This window comes from Symphodus melops, assembly GCF_947650265.1.
Source record: "Symphodus melops genome assembly, chromosome: 4".
Lineage (NCBI taxonomy): Eukaryota > Metazoa > Chordata > Actinopteri > Labriformes > Labridae > Symphodus > Symphodus melops.
In genome coordinates, this window is record NC_136694.1 from 11290232 (window position 1) to 11309939 (window position 19708).

Sequence of the window (19708 nt, forward strand, 5' to 3'; positions counted from 1 at the left end):
CTATGCAAGCCCTTTTTGATGAACTTCCACTCAGATGTTATTTCTGACACTGTAAAGGGAATCATGGTACCTGATCCAATGTAGAAATAGCACATCTCTAGTGTTCTATGGTATTATCCCTCAGTGTACTCCCTGAGCAAATAACCAAGCATCAAATCTTTGCTTTAAACCTAAAGGCCACATAAGATGATCAGAGTGTGTGTGTGTGTGTGTGTGTGTGTGTGTGTGTGTGTGTGTGTGTGAATATAAGTGTGTGCATGTGTATGTTCAGCTGCCCTTGCTTCACTGTGTTCTGTAAGTTTGATCTCACTCAGGTGAAGGAAGCCGTACATTGGTATAGCAGGTGCATGCTTGTTCAACACCCTGGACCAATCTAATCTCTGCTGCTCTGAAACATCCCAGTCAATTTCTTCTGTTGATAGACGCCAGTGCTCTTTGAGCCCTCTGGGAGCCCACCCCACACTCGTCTCCGACTTTTTGCTTCTGTAGACCACTCCAGATTCATCATCTCGCTGCACCTATTGTAAACAAGCAGGATTTGATTAGTTTAATCCAAAGGTCAGGAGAAGGCCTGATAATCTACATCCAGACAGTCTCGCTTCTCCTTCACTCCTGGATGCTGATCAATTGAAATGTTAGAGAAATGTTGTCATGAAGAGTGAGATCCAATTACAATCAAACACTCCTGAGCCGCCTCACACTTTAACAAGAAGTGACAGGAAACTGAGAGCTGTTGATTAGAACCAGTACACCATGATGTATTTTACTAATGCTGCTTATTAAGAGACAAGCAGGAAAGTAGATCGCAGATTCTCTTCGCGTTGATCTCACTTTGTTCATTTAAAGAATAAAAAAAAATGTGTGAAGCTTTTTATTTAGGACTAAAAGTTCTGCAGCAAGTTAACATCCTACTAAGGTGTTTTTAGAAAAAGTTGAAGTAAATCCACTCTTCGGTGATTTAATGTTTATTTTAGTTGTGTCAAATCATGTATAAAGCAATACATTATTGATTACTGGGCCCTACAGGCTCAATGGAGTTTTCTTTTAACAGGCAGAAACCTTGAGTAAGACCAGACTATCTGGTGATTGCCATTGGATGAGACAGAATGTTTATATGAAATTACAACGCAACTTAACACACATTTTAGTTTCCTGCAGTAGTTTTCAACTCATGCATCTACCTTCAAGAGCCTCTGGACATAGTTCTCTTTTTTTTAAACAACTGAGGGTGGAGGGCATGATGCTCAGGGGGAGCATGCATTGATGGGTCAGCAGGCGAGAGGGGAACAGGAGGTGAGTGGACATCTACTAATGATAAACAGATCTACAGCCACAGCGCCTTCTCTCTGGGGTACCTTTCCACCTTGTCATGTCCAAAGACCTTGTATAACACTCAGCAAAGACGGGGGCAAATAAAGAATATGTGTGTATGTGACTTCGCAAGTGCATATCTAATTTATTGGCCCACCGATTCGCTGATGTGTGTAAGGCTTCACGCAGCTCAGGGCACCAGGCTGGAACATCCGGGCCTTGCTTCATTAGGTGCTCACACCCTAAAGCTGCTGACATTTCCAAACTTGTTCCCCTGTCTTCTAATTGTCATGAAAGATTGGACACGGCCACAGACATTAAGAAGCTACGTGGTAGATCCCGATTTCAAATTTTCTCTCCGGTCTGTAACCTACCTCTCCTCGTTGCTTAAATGTGGAACACAAAAGACTTGCCGGTCTGTTGTGAACACAGAAATGTGTGGTGATGAAAATGAGAACTGAGATGTTTAAAAGAAAGCGCAATATGATAATATAAACATTAAAAAAAAACGTAGGGGAATTGTTTTAAGGTTAACAATAGTGAGCGTCAATGCGTGGTTTATTGTAAATCAAAAATAGGAGGTAATTGTAAGATGTAGCTGAAGATTTCATATTCTAAAATTTTAGAATTCAAAAGCTACCATCCCCTTGAAATAAACGTTAAGTATAATTTTTGGGATTTATTTGTAATACAGAACAAAACAAAAACAGTTTACAGTGCATGCAGATTCATTCTTTCCCAAACAAAGAAAGTCACTGCTACATGTTAACATAAAATTATTACATCACTGTGCAATGTTAACTCATAACACTTCAAATTAAATAAACACAGACAAATGTTAAAAGACAGTATTCTGAGCTGTTAATTAGTCAATGTACCACAACAATAACCTTCTGTGTTACAGTATGTGCATTACAGAGTTGCAGTGTTTGCCTACAATCCATTTTAAAAACCTAGAAGGAGGTAAACATCCTGGGAGACTAACATGTTTTTGCTAGCAGCTATACAGTATTTGTAACAGTTTCACAGAAATAATGTAAAGACTGAACTGCTCAAGAATAACTAATATTGTCATAGTAAGATTAGTTTACTTTGAAATAAATGGTTAAGAATTATTAAAGCAGTAATGGTTTAGTTAAATTACACATGGAGGTCTCTCAGTATTCTCTGACTTTTGTTAAAAGATCTCCAGATATGAGCTCTTCCAAGATTTCCTGAGAATGTCAGTCCCCGAGAAGTGACTATTTATGACTGAGGTGATCCTCTGGCATTAGAGGTTTGAAGAGGAATAGCCCAACAACTTCTGGTTGGAAATGAATACTTTCTTAAAAACAAAGTTCGGGTGACTCCCTGTGAGAACTTAGGATTTCACTGTTTGTCTAAGCTTTGCAAATGTTTTAAAGAAGGCTGTTGTTGCTGCTTTGAATAATATTTTTAAACAAACTACATATGTCAAGACCAATCCATGTCATCATGTAGATTCCTGATGTAAGAGGTAAAAATGGTCCAATAAACACCATAATAATAAACAATCACTTATTCTTCCTTCCTGAAGTGGCAAAAATAAAGGACTGGGTCACTTAACTGTTTTAACAGTGAAAAGACTTTCTCTAGTCCAATCCCTGCTTCCTGTTCTTAACAGAGTGAATGTTAAGAACATTGGTGTGTCCCCAATCTTTTATCAAGCCCCATGCTCAGGTGGCTCTAAAACCTTCAACACTTAAAACATTCCCACCAGCTTCAGCTGCCCTTTACATTTACTGCTAATAAGAAAACATTAGCATGCTAAAATACTACCGCAAGATGGTCAACATTTAACACCTGCTAACCATCAACACTGAAGCATACAGATGTTAGTGTTTGGCTTTTGTTTGACTAGTTAAAAGAACGAGTGCAAAAATCAAGAAATGAAAAAGAAAAACATTGAAATGATGTAGAATGTTTACAGTCTACGAGCAGTGGAATGGTTGTTTGCTAAAGGCTAAGTCAAAACTGAGATACTACAACTAGATAAATCATGGCGTAGATTAAGCTTCAACTGAAGAGACTAAAGTAACAGAAGATAAAAATATATGACAATGATAACCTGAAACAACGCCATGTCATGTGTTCTACAATGTTGACCAAGTAGCTTGACTGTTTTAGGCCTTCTTCAACTGGAATGGGTTTACAGTGCTTGACCAGCGAATTCAATTGAATCCACATTCATTTGGTGTTCCTGCTCTCTCAGGGCTCCGTTCTTCTCCTGAGCCTCAGGCTCAGTGTGTTCCCTTGCTGCCTCAGGGGTCTGTTTCATCTCCACCTCCGAGGCGCTTACCTGCTTCTGCTTCTGCTTCTCCTTTTCCAGCATGTGGTAGTTGTAGATGTTCATGACGAAGAGAAAAAGGCCGCCAGTCAAGATTACTGCGCCACACATGAAGAAAAGGTACCTGTAGTCTTTGTAGATATCCACCAGTAACCCTGAGTGCACAAGGGGAGAGGAGAAATGATAAAATTACAAAAGGTGAATGCCAGCACTAGCATTTAAAATAATAGACTTGTCATAATATGCCACTAAATAAAACCTTAATTGCATCACTAATCATGCTCGTACAAGAGTAAGAACTATCTTAGACTTAGCTTGGGAGCGTGAGTGTGTGTGTAGAAGAGAGTAAAGGAAGCACAGGCCAATCTGTGAAGAGTCATGTCTGAAATGGCAGAGAGCTAATTCATCTGTCCTGGCTCTCCCAGCTTCTCAGGGAGGGCAATTTGGAGGGCTGCTACCAAAACGAATCCAAAAAGGGGCTCATTCTCAGAGCCATAAATACTGAGCCCACTTCCACAGAAAAAGTGACAAATGTAGTTTAGATCAGAAGGAGGCCTTCAGGTTTCTCAGAGACTGTTCTGCAACTCAAACCCGCCCGTCTACAGACGCAGATCAACGGTTCGGTGTTGCAGTCTCTCTCATTGAGTGCGTTTACATGGACTTGAGTATCCCGGTTTTGATTGGGGTTTTAAGTATCCCGTTTTTGTATTTGTGCAGGTAAACATCATCTCCTGGTTTCAGAAACCGGGGTACGCCTTTATCCCACCTTTGAGAAAGCTCTGCCTTTACTTTCGCAGGCGCAGACTCAGCCAAGTGACGTCCAAGCAAAACAAACATATACGGCAACGAAATATACATGGCATTTTTTTCCTGACACCCTGGGAAATGCTAGATTTGATCCCACTTAGCCACTCCCTCTCGTTCATAGAATAAATATACGAATCCTTTTGATATTATTGTTTTTTAAACCACAGACAGTGGAGCTGCTTTCAAAAGACTTGAGTTTGACTTGCAAAAAGGGAATTGTGCCCATCTCTGCTGGTGGTTCCCTTGGAGAGAGTTTATTTTTGCCTGGAAAGTTTGACCAAAGGGTACGTTTATTTTTATTTTAAAAAGGTTTAAGTAAAATTATTACCATTTCCAGAACAAATAGTGTAGTAAACTGGGTAAACTGACTGTACTTTTCAAGCCCTTTTCTAGTCTTCTGATCACTCACAGGGTGTTTATGACCACACACACACACACACACACACACACACACACACACACACACACACACACACACACACACACACACACACACACACACACACACACACACACACACACACACACACACACACACACACACACACACACACACACACACACACACACACACACACACACACACACACACACACACACACACACACACACACACACACACACACACACAGTTGTGATTATGGAATGTACCTTTACCAATGTGTATACTGTGTCGCTTAGTGACGACGTCATCAAGCAGTGCCTGTGCTTCCTGCTCCTCGTGGAACGATGCGCACACTACGCTGGTCGGACGTATTTTGTTTCGCTCCTGTTTTCTTTACTTCATAGAATAACAGTGATGGTCAAATATGGCACTATTTTGTTCATGTATGAAACGATAGTAGCCGTACAACCGAGCTTGATAAGGTTGGAGTGTTTATTTAATAAACGACGAGCATTGAAATCCCCGCATCCGTGTGGACGTGAGTTTTTGCCTGCCGTTTTCCTCCACTCTCCACGGCCTTAACATAGCAACGGACCCAAGACCATCACAACACACACACACACAGTCTTACACTGATGGCAGAGGGAACAATGTTAAGTGCTGAAGTACTGACCGATCCCATTAACACACATTCACACTGCCATAGGGAACAATCTGGGGTTCAGTTTTTTGCCCAAGGACACTTCAACATAAAGACTCCAAGAGCTCCAAACAAACTGCCAAACTATTACTGAGAGACGACTTACTCCATCACTCCATCTTTGTTTGTTTATTTGTGTATTTACTGTTCTTCACTATGAGGTCACTTTGTATCGGGCCGTTTCAGTGCAGGCTGTATCCTCTGATTGATAGCAGTCATCTTGTGCATGTACGCCAACGCCCATCACCCTCATTAAGACAGTCCTTGATTGGCTGGGTGGTAATTAGTTCCATCTGGCACGGTCAACTCCTTTTAATGTATTCACAGCTTAATTATGGCCCAGGTACAGGACTTCAATGACAAGAATTTGCACTGAGTGTCATTAAACACCCAAAGCAAAAGGCTAATTACACCCACTAAGCTCACTTCCTCCTAATTGGGTTGACCTGGAGGTTTGGAGGAGCAGAAACAAGCGCGCTAGTTAGAGGAGAAATAACAATTGTGCCCTCTGGAGGAGAATTTTAGATGTGCAGGGAGGCACTTATACTTATTTACCCCATTAAATGAGACCCTCAGAACAGGGTCACACCAGCAAAACTGGAGGGGCCAATAGATTTTCACCTCATTAAAACTCAGGTTGGAGGCAAATGGGAAGTTTACAGTTAGCTAATAAGAAGATGCTAAAGTCATATGAAGACAAAATTTGGATCTTCTTAAGTCACTGTTAAGGAGACCCAGCTCTTCTTGATGGCAGTCAGCTAAAGGTGATCTTGACCATTTAGTTTATGTTGACAAGCAATTCCTTAGAACTACTTTGTTTTTTGTTTAATAAATCGTTTTTAACTGATCCAGTTCAGTTACCAATCCATAACATTAAAGATCAGAGGGAATGGCTTCCTCTGGATTGGTAAAAAACGTACAATGAACTGGTCAACAGCCCAATTTTAACATTATAAACTGGTTTGCTTAGCTCTAAAAGCTTGTTCAAATACTCTCTTCATTCTTGAGACTCTTGCTTGGGTTGTTCTCCAGTTAGTGTAAGGAGGCTCATAAGGAGATTCAATTACACTTTAATAATGTAAACACTAAACCATTATGCACAGTAGCACAAGAAGTATTATATTTTCAGTGGGTTTCGTTGTGTGAATTAAAACAGTTTGAAATCATAAAACAGAAAGAGATAAAGACTATGTCTCTATATGATCAGCAAACATTCACTCTCAGGTATGATAAAGTTGACCCTACAATACAGTTAGCCTATTCAGATCAATTTGAATTGAATTGATTGAATTTCCCTCGGGATCAATAAAGTATCTATCTATCTATCTATCTATCTATCTATCTATCTAATTGTCAAATAGAGAGGTACACCCACAGTTGCGTCTGTAATTATATGAAAATGTAATCATGCATTAGAACTGGATATTCTTCGGCACACAGGATGAGTTATGTCCAGTATTGACTCTGTATGGAAAATGAAAAAAAAAAGGCCTTAAAATGGAAACAGAATGTAGAGAAGTTAAGAAAGAAGGGATCGAAAAGATGGCACAAACATTCACGTTCATCATGGTTTATAATATTAACTAGTGAGGATACAGATGAGCTGTTGTTTTTAAGGAATGAGCCATGAAAGAGATATCCGTCACTCTTACAGACTCCACTCTGAACTGTTTTTTTCAAAGCATGGCCTCCGTTCAAAGGGCAAACTTGGAGCAGAGCATTTAATGTGTATCTGAGGGGACTCAAGGCCAGAATCGTTTTTTTACTTTTGTAAAGTTGAGTTATCCATCTAGCTATTACGACCTTAATATTCTGTCTGAACATAAAAAGGTGGAGTTAATGTGAAGGTGATTCAGTGCACATTTTGTTCTGAGAGTAAAAGGCCCCTTTTGTATAATAATGTGTCTCTCAAACATCAGTTATGTTTTGTCTAACAAACAAAGAATCTCTTTGGATCCTTCCCTCTCCTCCCTCCTTTTGTTTGACGCATGCAGCTCTGCGACTGTCGTATTGCTTAGAAGACCCATCGTTTAAGCTTCATGTTTCTGAGGGTTTATCATTTTGTTTGAAGCCAAAGTCGAGAACAAACATGTCATTCAAGACTTACCAATGAGTAGGGACATTTTCTTTCCAGCAGTAAATACCCATGACCAATTACTTGTTTGTGGACCACTCATGCACCCCTCAAAAAAAGAAAAAGAAAACTCTATTCAACCATGATAATCCTGCTCTGTCACACAGTAATGACATCCGAGAAGGCAACTGAGCTCTGCTGCAACATAAAGCACAGCTCAAGAGTAAGCTGGAGATAAACAAACTGAACGAGAGAGAGAAAGCGTTGCTTGTTGTAATTAAGTTTGCCGAATTGTTTGCACAAGAGCTTGTTTCAAAGTGCCTATTTTTCTATGAGTCAATGTGTAATGACTTGTGTCTTACACCCAGCCTAAGATTAAATTGAAACCATTTCTGCTGATTCTCACTGATCTCTCGTGTCTGTAAATGTAACGTTCGGGGTGTGTGTGTGTGTGTGTGTGCGCACACAGTTACCTGCAGCAGGTGGTCCCAGTAGCATTGGAAAGCACTCGATGATGGTGACCAGTCCGACAGCACGAGGAAAGCGTTGACTCCCCATCAGGTCCATCAGACACTCAAATATCAGGGCGAAAACCATTCCAAAACCAATTCCAAAAAACACAGCGTAGACCACCAGGAATGTGTAGCTCTCGATCAGTGGGCACAGTAAGTGGCATGTACCGTTGAAAACCATCGCAAAGCTGAAGAAGTACTGGATTCTGGGCCGGATCCACTTGCTGTTGGCTATCAAGCCTGTTCCAGGCCGAATAAACATGTCCACAAAACCCATAATAGAGAGCAGATAGGCTGCTGAGTACTCTTCTACACCAAGTCTTTTAGCGAAGGCTGTCAGGAACACGATGGGCGCGTAGGCACCAAAGATAAACATGATGTTCCCAATGAGGTAAATCACAAAGCCTCTATCTTTGAAGAAGGACAAATCCAGGGACGTCTTAGCCCTCTTCATACAGCTTCTCTCCAGCCTTGAGTTTCTGTTGTTTTGTTGTTCCTCCACTCTCTTCTCTGATGCACATGAGGAGAGTGTGCGCAGCGGAGTAACAGGCCTCATCAGGGCCCCAGCTACACAACAATGAAGCATTAGAGCCCCGAGGATAAGGAGACTTCCCCTCCAGCCAAAATTGACCAGTAAATATTGGTTGAAAGGAGCCAGGATACATAGAAACACTGGACTACCGGCCATGGCTAGTCCGTTGGCTAGAGGACGCTTAGTCAGGAAATACTTGCTGATGATGATAAGAGATGCATTCAGGTTTAAGGAAAGTCCACAACCTGTGTGAAGATAAACAGAAAAAAAGTTACATTTCAAACTCCAAAGGGTGCTGGTTAAATTAGATCAGAACGTGTTCAGTCTGGGGCTCATTAAGGCTTCATCTCATTTCACTTAAGCTGGCCAAAATCTCATTAAAGAACGCTGGAATTATTTCAGATATAATTTCACAATTTAGTTCAAAGTTAATTAGACAGCCTGAGTAATGCATTCACTTGCTTGCATTTTTACCACCTTATGTTCCATAAAGTTGAAGCACTATAGGGAGAGGGGTTAGAGTGCTATATTCTGTCTGCCACTGTCAGTTTTCTCTTGTTTTCTGATTCAATGATAAAACTTTTTTGTAAACATATCACTGTGGGTCGATCGAGAGGATCACCATCAGAATATTCAGATTCACAGTAACACTTTAAAAGCTCTTAAATAAAATAGTTATCGAAACAAAAAAAATTATACACAAACTCTGAAGTGATGTTTAGCTATACACCACGTCTCACATCGTCGGTTGACTTTCCAGTTTCTCTTTTTCAATAAATTGTTTATTTAAACCAAACCGTTCAAAACTATCCATAGGTAGGAAAAATATATATTATTAAATGCCTAAATGACAAACTTTATTTAGGTCATGATGAAGTCCCTTACACAACACACTATAACATTTTTGAATTGTTCAAAACTTTTGTCCTTGTTCTAAATTAAAACAAAACAAACACTGAAGCCTGGAATACTCCATAACTGTTTGTATTTCTACAAAATTTTGAGAAGATTTTCTCAGACGAGCATTTCATGTCTAATAAGAAACGACTGACCCTCTTTAAAAGGTGCAAAGGGACAAAAAAAAAAAAAGCAATTCATTTCATTTTAAAATCAAGGCTACAGATGACTAAAAGGACGACACCTGCTGAATTCAGGGTGTTTACACTTATTTTTTAGCCTTTGTGTGTATATGTGCAGGAATGTGTGTGAGCATGTGTCTGCTTGTCTGCGAGGTGAAACTGCCTGATGCCTATGTGTCACTGTGCTGGGGCACAGGGGAGCAGGGCACACACATGCCTCTGGGCACCACACATGGCCCAGCCACTTGCTGGGGCCTATTAATCCTTCACAACAGTCGTTGTCACGGTAATGAGCCTCACAAGGTGGCAGGGAGCCCCCATGTGACTACTATGATGGGAGCCTACAGGAGAGTAAAGAGGGCCATGAAAGACCATGCTCTGTGGGATCAGGGATGGTTCTGTCTTAATTACTGTCCTGGCGCCGGTCCCTTTGGTGCACTTACCGCCCTCCAGGAGCGGGGGTGGACGCCCAGGGCTCAGATAAATGGCACAGCAGCAAAGTCAAGGGAAGCAGATCTGGCAACCATGAGATACTGGAAGGATCTGAAAAGATGCAGACTTTCCAAATCTTAGAGGGACGTTATGAGGGCTGACGGGAATTGTAAGAAGGTGAAAAATGTCTTGAATCTACATAACTAAATAAGTTTGCACAGTACTCCGTACTGGGGTCTTTGGGCCAGTATGCACTAAACTCAAGTTACAAATTGAGCAAGCAGCAGTGTCAATATTGTAGAAAAACATTTGATTATGAAAATGTTTACTGTACCTCCAATGACACCGATGCAAAAGTAGAGGTAAATGATGGAGGTCCCAAAAGAAGCAGTTATCATGGAGACCCCACACATCAGTCCACCCACTATGACAACTGGCCGGCTTCCAAAGCGATTGACCATGGCGCTGCTCACGGGCCCTGGAAAAGGAAGAAAGACCAAACGAAAAGCTCAGAATTAGCATGTTTTTCATGCCAATATGGAAACTCGGGGTCTAGTGAGTGATGCGTCTGAACTAGTACGAGATCGTCATCAAATGTCGACAAAACAGTAACAGTTTTCACTGTTCTTCTAAACCAAGGGTATAAGGACATCGGCGCAGGTGATGGAACACCTCCACTCGTGTGTCCACTGAGAAGCGACTTGGTGACTCATTACGCTCTCCCCTGATAATGTCAAATACTAAACTCAGTGATCAATCAGCAATTAAACAGCTTTTTATATGCTGTCACTCTTCCCCTCGTTCATAACCTTGCCTGAAAGAGTGACATTGCACTAAGTCTTTGCTGAGCACGCCTTAATGAAAACTTCTTTATTTTCCTAGCGTTCAAGACCATTTATTTGAATATATATTAATTTGAGTCGATTCATATAGAAAACTGGGAAAGGCATCAATCAAACTGATACATGGGCCGCCATCATTATTGAAAAAAAAGGTAGCAATTTATGAAGCACTGAAGGGAAGGGCCTCTTGTGGATGGTGAAGATTAAAAACAGCCCAGTGAGCAGGAAGAGGAGAACAGGTTGGCAAACACCTGCCGTCTCTGATGGGATGTTTACCACTCGATGAGAACACTAAGAGGCAAAGAATTGTGTTTGTACAATGATCTATGTTATGATTCACAAAAGGATTTAAAGACCAAACCCCTATAAACTTTCTGATTATCATACCCATTTTAACCAGGTTGTTAAAATAATGTTTTTGATCATCAGACAATATGGCTAGTAGATTATTCAAGTAACCATACAACCAGATTTTCCACCAGCCACTCACGACCAGACATCCATTTAGAATTAAAAGTCCTAATTTTCCTCCTTTCCCATCCTCTTTCATCTTCATTGTCCCGTGTCTGCAGCCGCCTTCCCCCTTTTTGTTCTTCTGGTTACTTCACTCCCGGAAAATATATCCATCACATTTCTCTTGTTTTCCTAACTAATTTTACTTCTTAATTTCAGCTCCTCTGGTTTGTTTGGCGCCGTTCGGTCATACCAAATCATAAAAACATGTAGTCATGTAGGCACAAAGCCAATTGTTGTGTGACACATCACGACATAGTGTTCTTGGGAAATGTAGGATTAGTACAACAAGCAGTGCTGCCAGATAAAGATTACCGTAAATTCCGGACTATTGAGCGCACCTGGATATAAGCCGCACCGGCTAAAAATAAGTAAATAAATGTATTTCTACATATATAAGCCGCACTTGATTATAAGCCGCAGGTGTCCACGCTATAACAAGAGCTATTTACACAGACGTAGGCTACCGGTAACATCCGCAAATACTGTAGCGTCCGTACGGACGTTAAAGGACGACGAGAGCGTTCAAATAATAACTTTTAATAACCCGATCACTGTCGGCCGTGACCACGCCGTTTACAGCAGAGAGCAACACATAACTTGCCGTAACAATCCAACTCTCTCCCCCAGCGTTCTCTCATACAGCCACTCAACACGTTCTCGCTGGTGCATTCACTGACTCTCCACATAATCGGAATTATGAACACATTATCAACTACTGACTTTACAACATGAACCGTTACAATACGAAGCCTAGCCGACGGTGTCTGTAACACGGCTGATGAAAAAGATGACCGTAATATATTTCACAAGAAAAAGTCCATCCATTCACTGCCTCAGAATGACTTCATTACTCACTTCCTCAGTCTCTGTTGTCGCTGTCAGTGTCATCTTAACGTGCAGCAGCTCTGTTAGCTTTTTTGACAGCCAGGTCGATCGCCTTTAACTTGAAAGCTACATCATATGTATTTCTCCGTGTTTTCCATCATGAGGGTGCGTGCATGAAGCGCAAAATGACTGATATTAAGATCCGACGTGACGAAGTCAAATGTTTTTGCGGCAGAAGCTCATTGTCCCCCATAAAAAATCCATGCATTAGCCGCACCGGAGTAGAAGCCGCAGTGCTCGAAGTGTGAGAAAAAAGTAGCGGCTTATAGTCCGGAATTTACGGTACGTTAAAAAATCTGAAAACACTGACTTGTCACATTGTTTCTACAGCCTGCCTATTTGACAGACAGTATGATTTGCTTCATTTGTCACCAGCAAAAACCTAACCCAAGCCAAAAGTTATTTATACCGCAGTTGGCACTAATTTAAAGCCCTGATTGTCACATTATTTTGCAATACTTATTGTTTACATAAGATCAATGAACGAGCATAGCTTTAGAACTCTCCCAACTGTTGGTATTTGATGCAAAAGGCACATTTTGGTTACTTACTACAGTTTGATAAACCGGTAATAAAAATGTCTGTTTCATAAAGTTCAGACCACGTTCAAAGTGTTGAACACCAACTCTTTGGTCAATTTATTCCATAATAAACAGATTACATTAACTTTAGTGTTTTCCATGATTGCTTAAAATCTCATTTGAGAGTAAATTTTAAACATTTTTTAAACCAATAAACGACTATGAATAAATGCACTTAAAAGTTTTCGTTGACCGTTAGGAAAGTTGTGAGTTCGGATCCTCGTCTTTTTTTCTGTAGCTTCTATACGTCTGACAAGTCTTAAGTTGACTAATTGGAAGCAGACGATGTGAAACTGAATGTCAAATAACTTGTAACGCGACTGAGCTAAAAGTTCTTTTTTACACTTGTCTAATGCTGAGATCCAAAAAAAGTTAGTGATCATCTGCGTTTCCACGTTTCTAAGTAAAATCAGTCACAGCAAAGTCATAATGAAGTCATAACAAACAAACTCTCCACATTGATCCTCTCTTGTTTTACACTGAGCATTAAAGTAAGTGTCCTTTAAAAGATGAACCTGTTGTACCGCTGTAACTACACTACACGTAATAAAAAAATATCCTTCCTACTATTTATACAGTTAACCAGGTGCCTGCGTGGGTCAAACATAGATAATATTTCTCAATGTAGCTGTGTCTCAATAGGGCATCCTCCCCATACTTCCACCACTTCTACTTCCATTATAACTTTATCATTCAGGCTCCTCGAGTCAGAGGTTCTCTCCAAAGGCTGTCATGTCTCTCCCATGGGAACCCCGTGTCAGACCCAAGTGTGCTGAACCCTCCTCTGATATATTCCTCGTTCTCTCTCCTAACCTAGGTGACATTGCCGAAGCATTGCCAAGGACAATATGATAAAGTCTTGTGCCTTAGCAACAGTGGAGGGGAATAATTCACTAGTTTGGGCTCTCCGAGTTGGGTGCAGGTGAGTCACAAACCCTGGTTGAACATAACCTTGAAACATGGACTTATAAACTATAAAGTGTACTAAGCTTCTATAGCACTAATATTTTTGGAGTCATAAATGACTTTTTCCAACGGAGTCTAAAAACTTGTAGAGTTAAACTGGGGATGTCAATGTCTTCAGATTTATTGGATTGTTTTGAAAGAAGGGTTGTAGCATGTGCATCCGTTTGGCTCTCTACACATGTTCAATTATGTTTGAAACAAAGAGCATGTGTGGTATCAACGTTCATTTTCAGTAACCCAACACAAGTGAAGCCTCAACTTCAGATATAAATGCACCCAATGGGTCCTGAGGTCAGCGTGCGATCCAATCAATCATGCCAAATGCAGAAGAGGTATGGGACACATTTGTTTCCATCGATCTTGCAGTGAGTATGCTTCATGTGTCTTGAACCACAGAACCGCCCGTTCTCTCAGTATCCATAGCAACAATCAAGTGGAGCAATCGACCAATCTCTCTTAAACGTGCCTTTTTAAATATTTATCTGCCTATTTATGTCTCGTGAACAATTTTATTTTTACATTTCTTGTGTAATCCTTACATGTGAAGATGTCGTTTCTGCACTAGAGCCATGTTTGGATAAAAAACAGGATACATATTGGACTATGTGAGGGAGACCACGTTTCATTTTATCAACACGGAATGACTACTACTACTACCACCACCACCTGTAAAATTCATCATCATGGAATCAGGAAAGATGCTGGACCAGTCATTACATTTTTTGCAATCTGAATGGTATGTTTCTTCAAATACTTTATAGTTGGCCTCCATCCTCTGCAGTTTCAACTCCCGTCAGTCACGTCACCTTCTGTCTTGGCCAAAAAGTTGAAACAACTGCAGGACATGTAGCCCAAAGTCATGTTGCAAAAAAAAAAATCAAAAAAAATCAATGGAGTAGCCATCTTTTTTTTTTTTAAACCAGAACCTCAGGACTAGAATGAGTGGAATCTGTTGCAAACACATACTTTTTTTTTTTTATTTTTTTTTTTTTTACACAAGAACAGGTACTGTAGCCTGTGTATATGTGTGTGTATATATATATATTTATTTTAATCGAACGGTGTATTGCATATTTTTATTATTTCTGCACATTTATGAGAAGAGATAACTCTCCATGCCAGCAGTAGCCAGTAGTCCGTTTTTAATGGTACGAGCATACCATTTCCACACCGCTGTCGCAAACCACTTGTATTATAGGTAGCCTTCTAATAAAGAATAATGTCTGAAAAAAGTTGAAAATGACAAATAAGGATAAACCACACCAATGGGTGAAAGCTTGCAGCAGCATGCTAAAGGGACTTTCCTGAAGCTGTGTTGAAGTCTAGAGATAAATTAAACCTTCGAACATCAACCCTGAGAGAAAGGCTGATGGGTTGTGACGTAGCTGGACACAGTAAAAACTAAGGTCCAACGCTCACCAACGGTCCAACTAGGACTAACAGCTGGCGCTCACAGACACTGTTTCACCAAGAAAGGTCAAAAATTCAGGAGGCCCCTTTGAAGGAAGTTTGACTGGATAGGAGACAACTCAAAGGTTCTGTTAAGACACAAGGCCACGCAAATAAAGACTCACATTACTCAAACAAGTTTGTCAACAAGATATTGTGGTTTTCTGTGAGGGCTTAAAGACTTATTTGTCCTACCGAAAGAAGTTTGAAAAAAGACCTGGATAACAACAGCAGCTGACGATGATTGTAAATGGTAAATGGACTTCAGATTGTGAAGTGTTTTTTTGTAGTCTGATGCAAATTGGTAAAAAAAAACAATGACAGCTTTTAAGTCAGAAGACGAGCGGAAAAAACAACTTTTAAACAAGCTTCTGTTTGAAAATAGTCAGTGGGGTCATCAGATAGCCTCGTGGTTATGTCACACGCCTCATGTATAGAGTCTGTAGTCCCGAGTCGCAGAGGTCACAGCTTTTAAAACCAACACATCGGCTCTTTACTGCACGTTATCCACCGTTGTCTACTCCCAACACTTCGTCTCTCTTCAGTTATCTAGTAAAGTGATTGCATCGACAATGCTCCTTCTAGCAACCAACCAGCTCTTATCTTGGCAACTCTCTATAAATCCTTAAAACATTCGTTTTATAACTGTAAGGCTGAATCAACGCAGATGTTGGAGAGGAGAAACAGATGCAGTGCTAATAAAAAAAAAAAGTCAGGGGACATAGTGTTAAATTTAAGTCATGTGAGGAATGCATGCAACGACATTCTTCTTATTAGAGCCCTTTTTTTTTTTGTGTGTCGTACCTCATGTGAAGTCAATTTAACAATTACCCATCTGGGTCACATGAGTACACAGCTCAACGTTTGCTTTCTTTGTAGAGATGAAAGACCCAGAGGAGCTAAAGATGATCTTCTGTGGTTTTAAAAGAACAGCAGACGACTTATTACTTCTCACGCTGGTGTGTGCTTCAGAAAACTGGCCATTAGCTACGGACTCTGTGGTTTGTTCAGGTGAAACTTTTAACAGAAGATGCGAGGCAATTTAAAGAGTGTTTGATCAGCAGACCATTATCAGTGTTACTCCTTGCAGGTGAACTTGCTTTGTTGGAGCCCGTAAGGGAACAAAAGAGAATCCAAAAAGACAAAACTGCTCAGCATGATCAGTGAGCAGGCTATTACAAGCAGACCAATATACATGCATTTAGTAGTTTAATGAGTACTGATTTTGAGGTACAGACTACAGAATCTGGAGGGATGTGACCACATACCACACTGAGGTCCACACATCATGACAGACTATAGGGGGGAGATGTTGATCAGAGGCGAAGCCAGACCCCCGCTGCTTTAAAAATGGACTCCTTCCATAGCTAAACATCTACAGCTCATTTGTGTCTTATGAGACAAATACAATACTGTCTCAATGTTTCTAATGTGTTTAAATAAAGAGACGAGGAATCCATAAGACACGGTACAGAAATGACAAAATCCTCAAAGCAATATGGGAGAGATCTCATTTTCATCTCAGGAGAATTTCATGAGGCCAAAATAAGATATGTATGATCCTTATCAGCATTTTTATTTTGTTTATTCTATGCATTACCTTTATCATAATGATTGCTTTCACTCATCCTGCTGCAGGTGTTCTTTGCGGTCCAAGCTGGATTTAAACATGATTGCAGGACAGTGTTGTTTATCATGCTGCAGGCTCCAAACTGAATCAATGTCAGAAGATTCACAAACGCATCAAAAAGCTTCTACTATGTCATTTTTAGACAAAGCTGAAGGCTAGATAGTCAAATGATGTTGTGATCGGCTGTCCAACAATTTGAAGATTCTTAATTTACCATTTTTAACAAGAAACAAGAAAAAAGAAAAAAAGAAAAAAAAAAAAAAGCTACATTTGTTCCCTGATGTGGAACTGGAACCGTGAATATTGAGGTTATTTCTGCTTACTGAGTAAATAAAACTGTTATTTAATGTTCTGAAAAGACAAACCACCTGTTGTTTAAGTGGTCTAGTTGACTCAAGTTTGCACTCCATGGGAAAGTGTGTGAAATTATTTACAGTTTGTGAGTCACAGAAACCCCATGAGGTTTAGAAACATCAATCTTGTGAATCCCATCACTTAACCCTGTTAGTCCTGTTAAAGCAAAGTGGTAATAAGATGTATATGATAAGACGTCTAAGAGATATAAATGAGGTGTTTTATCATCGAGAATAATTAGAAATCTCGTACTTCATTTTTCTTTAATCTTGGATCAAAGAACGGGACAAACCTGAGACAATTCAAAGAACGTGGACATTGAGACTGAACTTTCATTTGAGACAAATTTCAGAGCTCAGCTTGCTGTTGTATGATATAAATATAAAAAGGTACTCCCTCAGGGCTTATGATAATTTGAAAAAAATATATAGACTAATTTCAGGGCAAACTGTGAAAGGAACCATTTATGTTGTCTTGTGCTCATTTTTGTCTCAGAGAAACGGAGGACTCATAAACAAGGTCACATCCTAAAGTTTACTTTGCTACAGGCAGGCTCCTCAACTTCTGATGTGGGACGGTTATTGAAAAGACAACTGAACTTTAAAATCATATTTCAGATGATGCCTTACATGGTATAAATAGTGTACAATTAGATTAAGCAGGCATTAAGCAGTGCATGTTCATCTTGATCTAATTTAAACCTGGATACAAGATTCAGGGTCTAACAGGTCCTATAGGGAAACACTTCCAGGTGGGGTTAACTTGGTAAACTTGGAGTGAAACCTTTCATTTATCCTGAAGTGGAAAGCAAATCACGGGGATACTTCTAATTTTGCAATAGTGATTACAACTTTGAATCAGAATTATTTTTCATTACCAAGTACATTTACACATACAAGGAATTTGTCTTGGTTTACTGGTGCAAAACCGGTTAACATGGGAAATAAAGCCAACGCAACAACAAGTACTGATTGAATAAACTCACCGCCTGCATACATGGCAGCTAGCATGATAGAGGAAATCAATGCTATTTCACTTAAGCTTGCCTCCAAGTCTTCTTGGATATCCTTGAAGAAGATGGAGAGGACTTTAGGCGTTGCGTACGCAAATCCAATGGAAATGTGCGCCCCAATCACCACCATCCAACCCCAACCGCCATCCAGGGGTTTGCCCTCCAACTGATCTGCTGGAGCAGGGGACATATTCCTGTGTGAACAAACAAAACATAAGAGAGTGTTATTCTATCTATTGTGTAGATGTTTTAAGCTGAAAGACTGGGAGCATATATTGGGAGCCTGTGTATCTTTCTACTGCCAATATAAACAGTGGGTAAAGGGTTTTGTATTAGGCACTGTAAAAAATGTTGTTGTAGGCTGCATACATTCATATATGTAAACACAAACATTTTGCCTTTAGGCCTTTTGGAAGAGGCAATAACTTCAAATATAGACAAACAAACTCTTTGGTTAATGCATGTCACCTGTAGTACTGATATAGATGTAAACTTCTCTACTGGCTTTCATATAGGGGACTTTTGAGTCTCTTACCAATTCAGCACGCGACAGTGTCATCATAATGGACAGGGGATATTTTGAGGCACACAGTAAGAATATAAGTGTAATAGCCGATTAAAAAATACTCGTCAAGTGGGCAAGTTGGGCACACACGTTTGACAACACAAAGAGATAACACATCCGGTGAGACACTATTAGCATCTTCCTGCCCGAGTCCCGAGTCGCAGCATCTTTCTCAAACTAGTTCACAAGCAAACAACAATACACCAATTCGTCAAATCCAGGGTTAAAGTTTCGCAATGAAAGTCTCTTGTAGGCTTCAGCCCTCCATACGGACCCGTGCTGGGAGGAAACTTCCCACGTGGACAACGCGCGACATCAACGATTGTCTGTTTCAACAGGTTTTACCTTTAACATTAAAACTATTCACTGCTGATACGTTCATTAATGTGAGTCGTTTAAAGAGTTTGAGTAGCTCTTACCTTTCATTGAGAATCTCCGCACAACACTTAGTCTTTAAACTTCCTAGTCGAAGTTTCAGCCTGCTGCTTTATTTGACGTTTGATCACGTGTCGCCCTGATGGCTGGGGGGGGGGGGTTCTTCGCAGATCTGACTGGTTTCAGTGTCATCCCTGCGTGAGCTTTTTCTCTGAATGTTGTTCAGCCTGTAGGTCACAAGCTACTGCTCTCTGATACAAACATGCAGGTGTGGCCGCCACGTGCCTGCACACTTAATACATGTCCAGAAGTCCGTTTCCAGTAGAAATGGAGTTCATGTGTCCTGATACAAATAGCTTCATTGTTTAATCACTGTTATACAAAAAAAAAGTTATT

General features: G+C 40.3%; 1 protein-coding gene across 2 annotated transcripts; it reads right to left on the reverse strand.

The window, feature by feature from the left end:
* Positions 1–2021: 2021 nt before the first annotated feature.
* LOC306822306 (monocarboxylate transporter 2-like) lies at positions 2022–19640 on the reverse strand. Of its 2 annotated transcripts, none has more exons than XM_079341225.1 (5): positions 19357–19640; positions 18346–18566; positions 10472–10615; positions 8056–8871; positions 2022–3771 (listed from the first exon to the last, which is right to left on the reverse strand). In XM_079341225.1, exons 2-5 carry the CDS (start codon positions 18560–18562, stop codon positions 3479–3481), a joined length of 1470 nt encoding a protein of 489 aa, XP_079197351.1. In that variant the 5' UTR covers positions 18563–18566; positions 19357–19640; the 3' UTR covers positions 2022–3478. The 2 variants fall into 2 exon arrangements, with proteins under 2 accessions (XP_079197351.1, XP_079197352.1); XM_079341226.1 differs by lacking the exon at positions 19357–19640 and adding an exon at positions 18908–18982.
* Between the last annotated feature and the right edge of the window lie 68 nt (positions 19641–19708).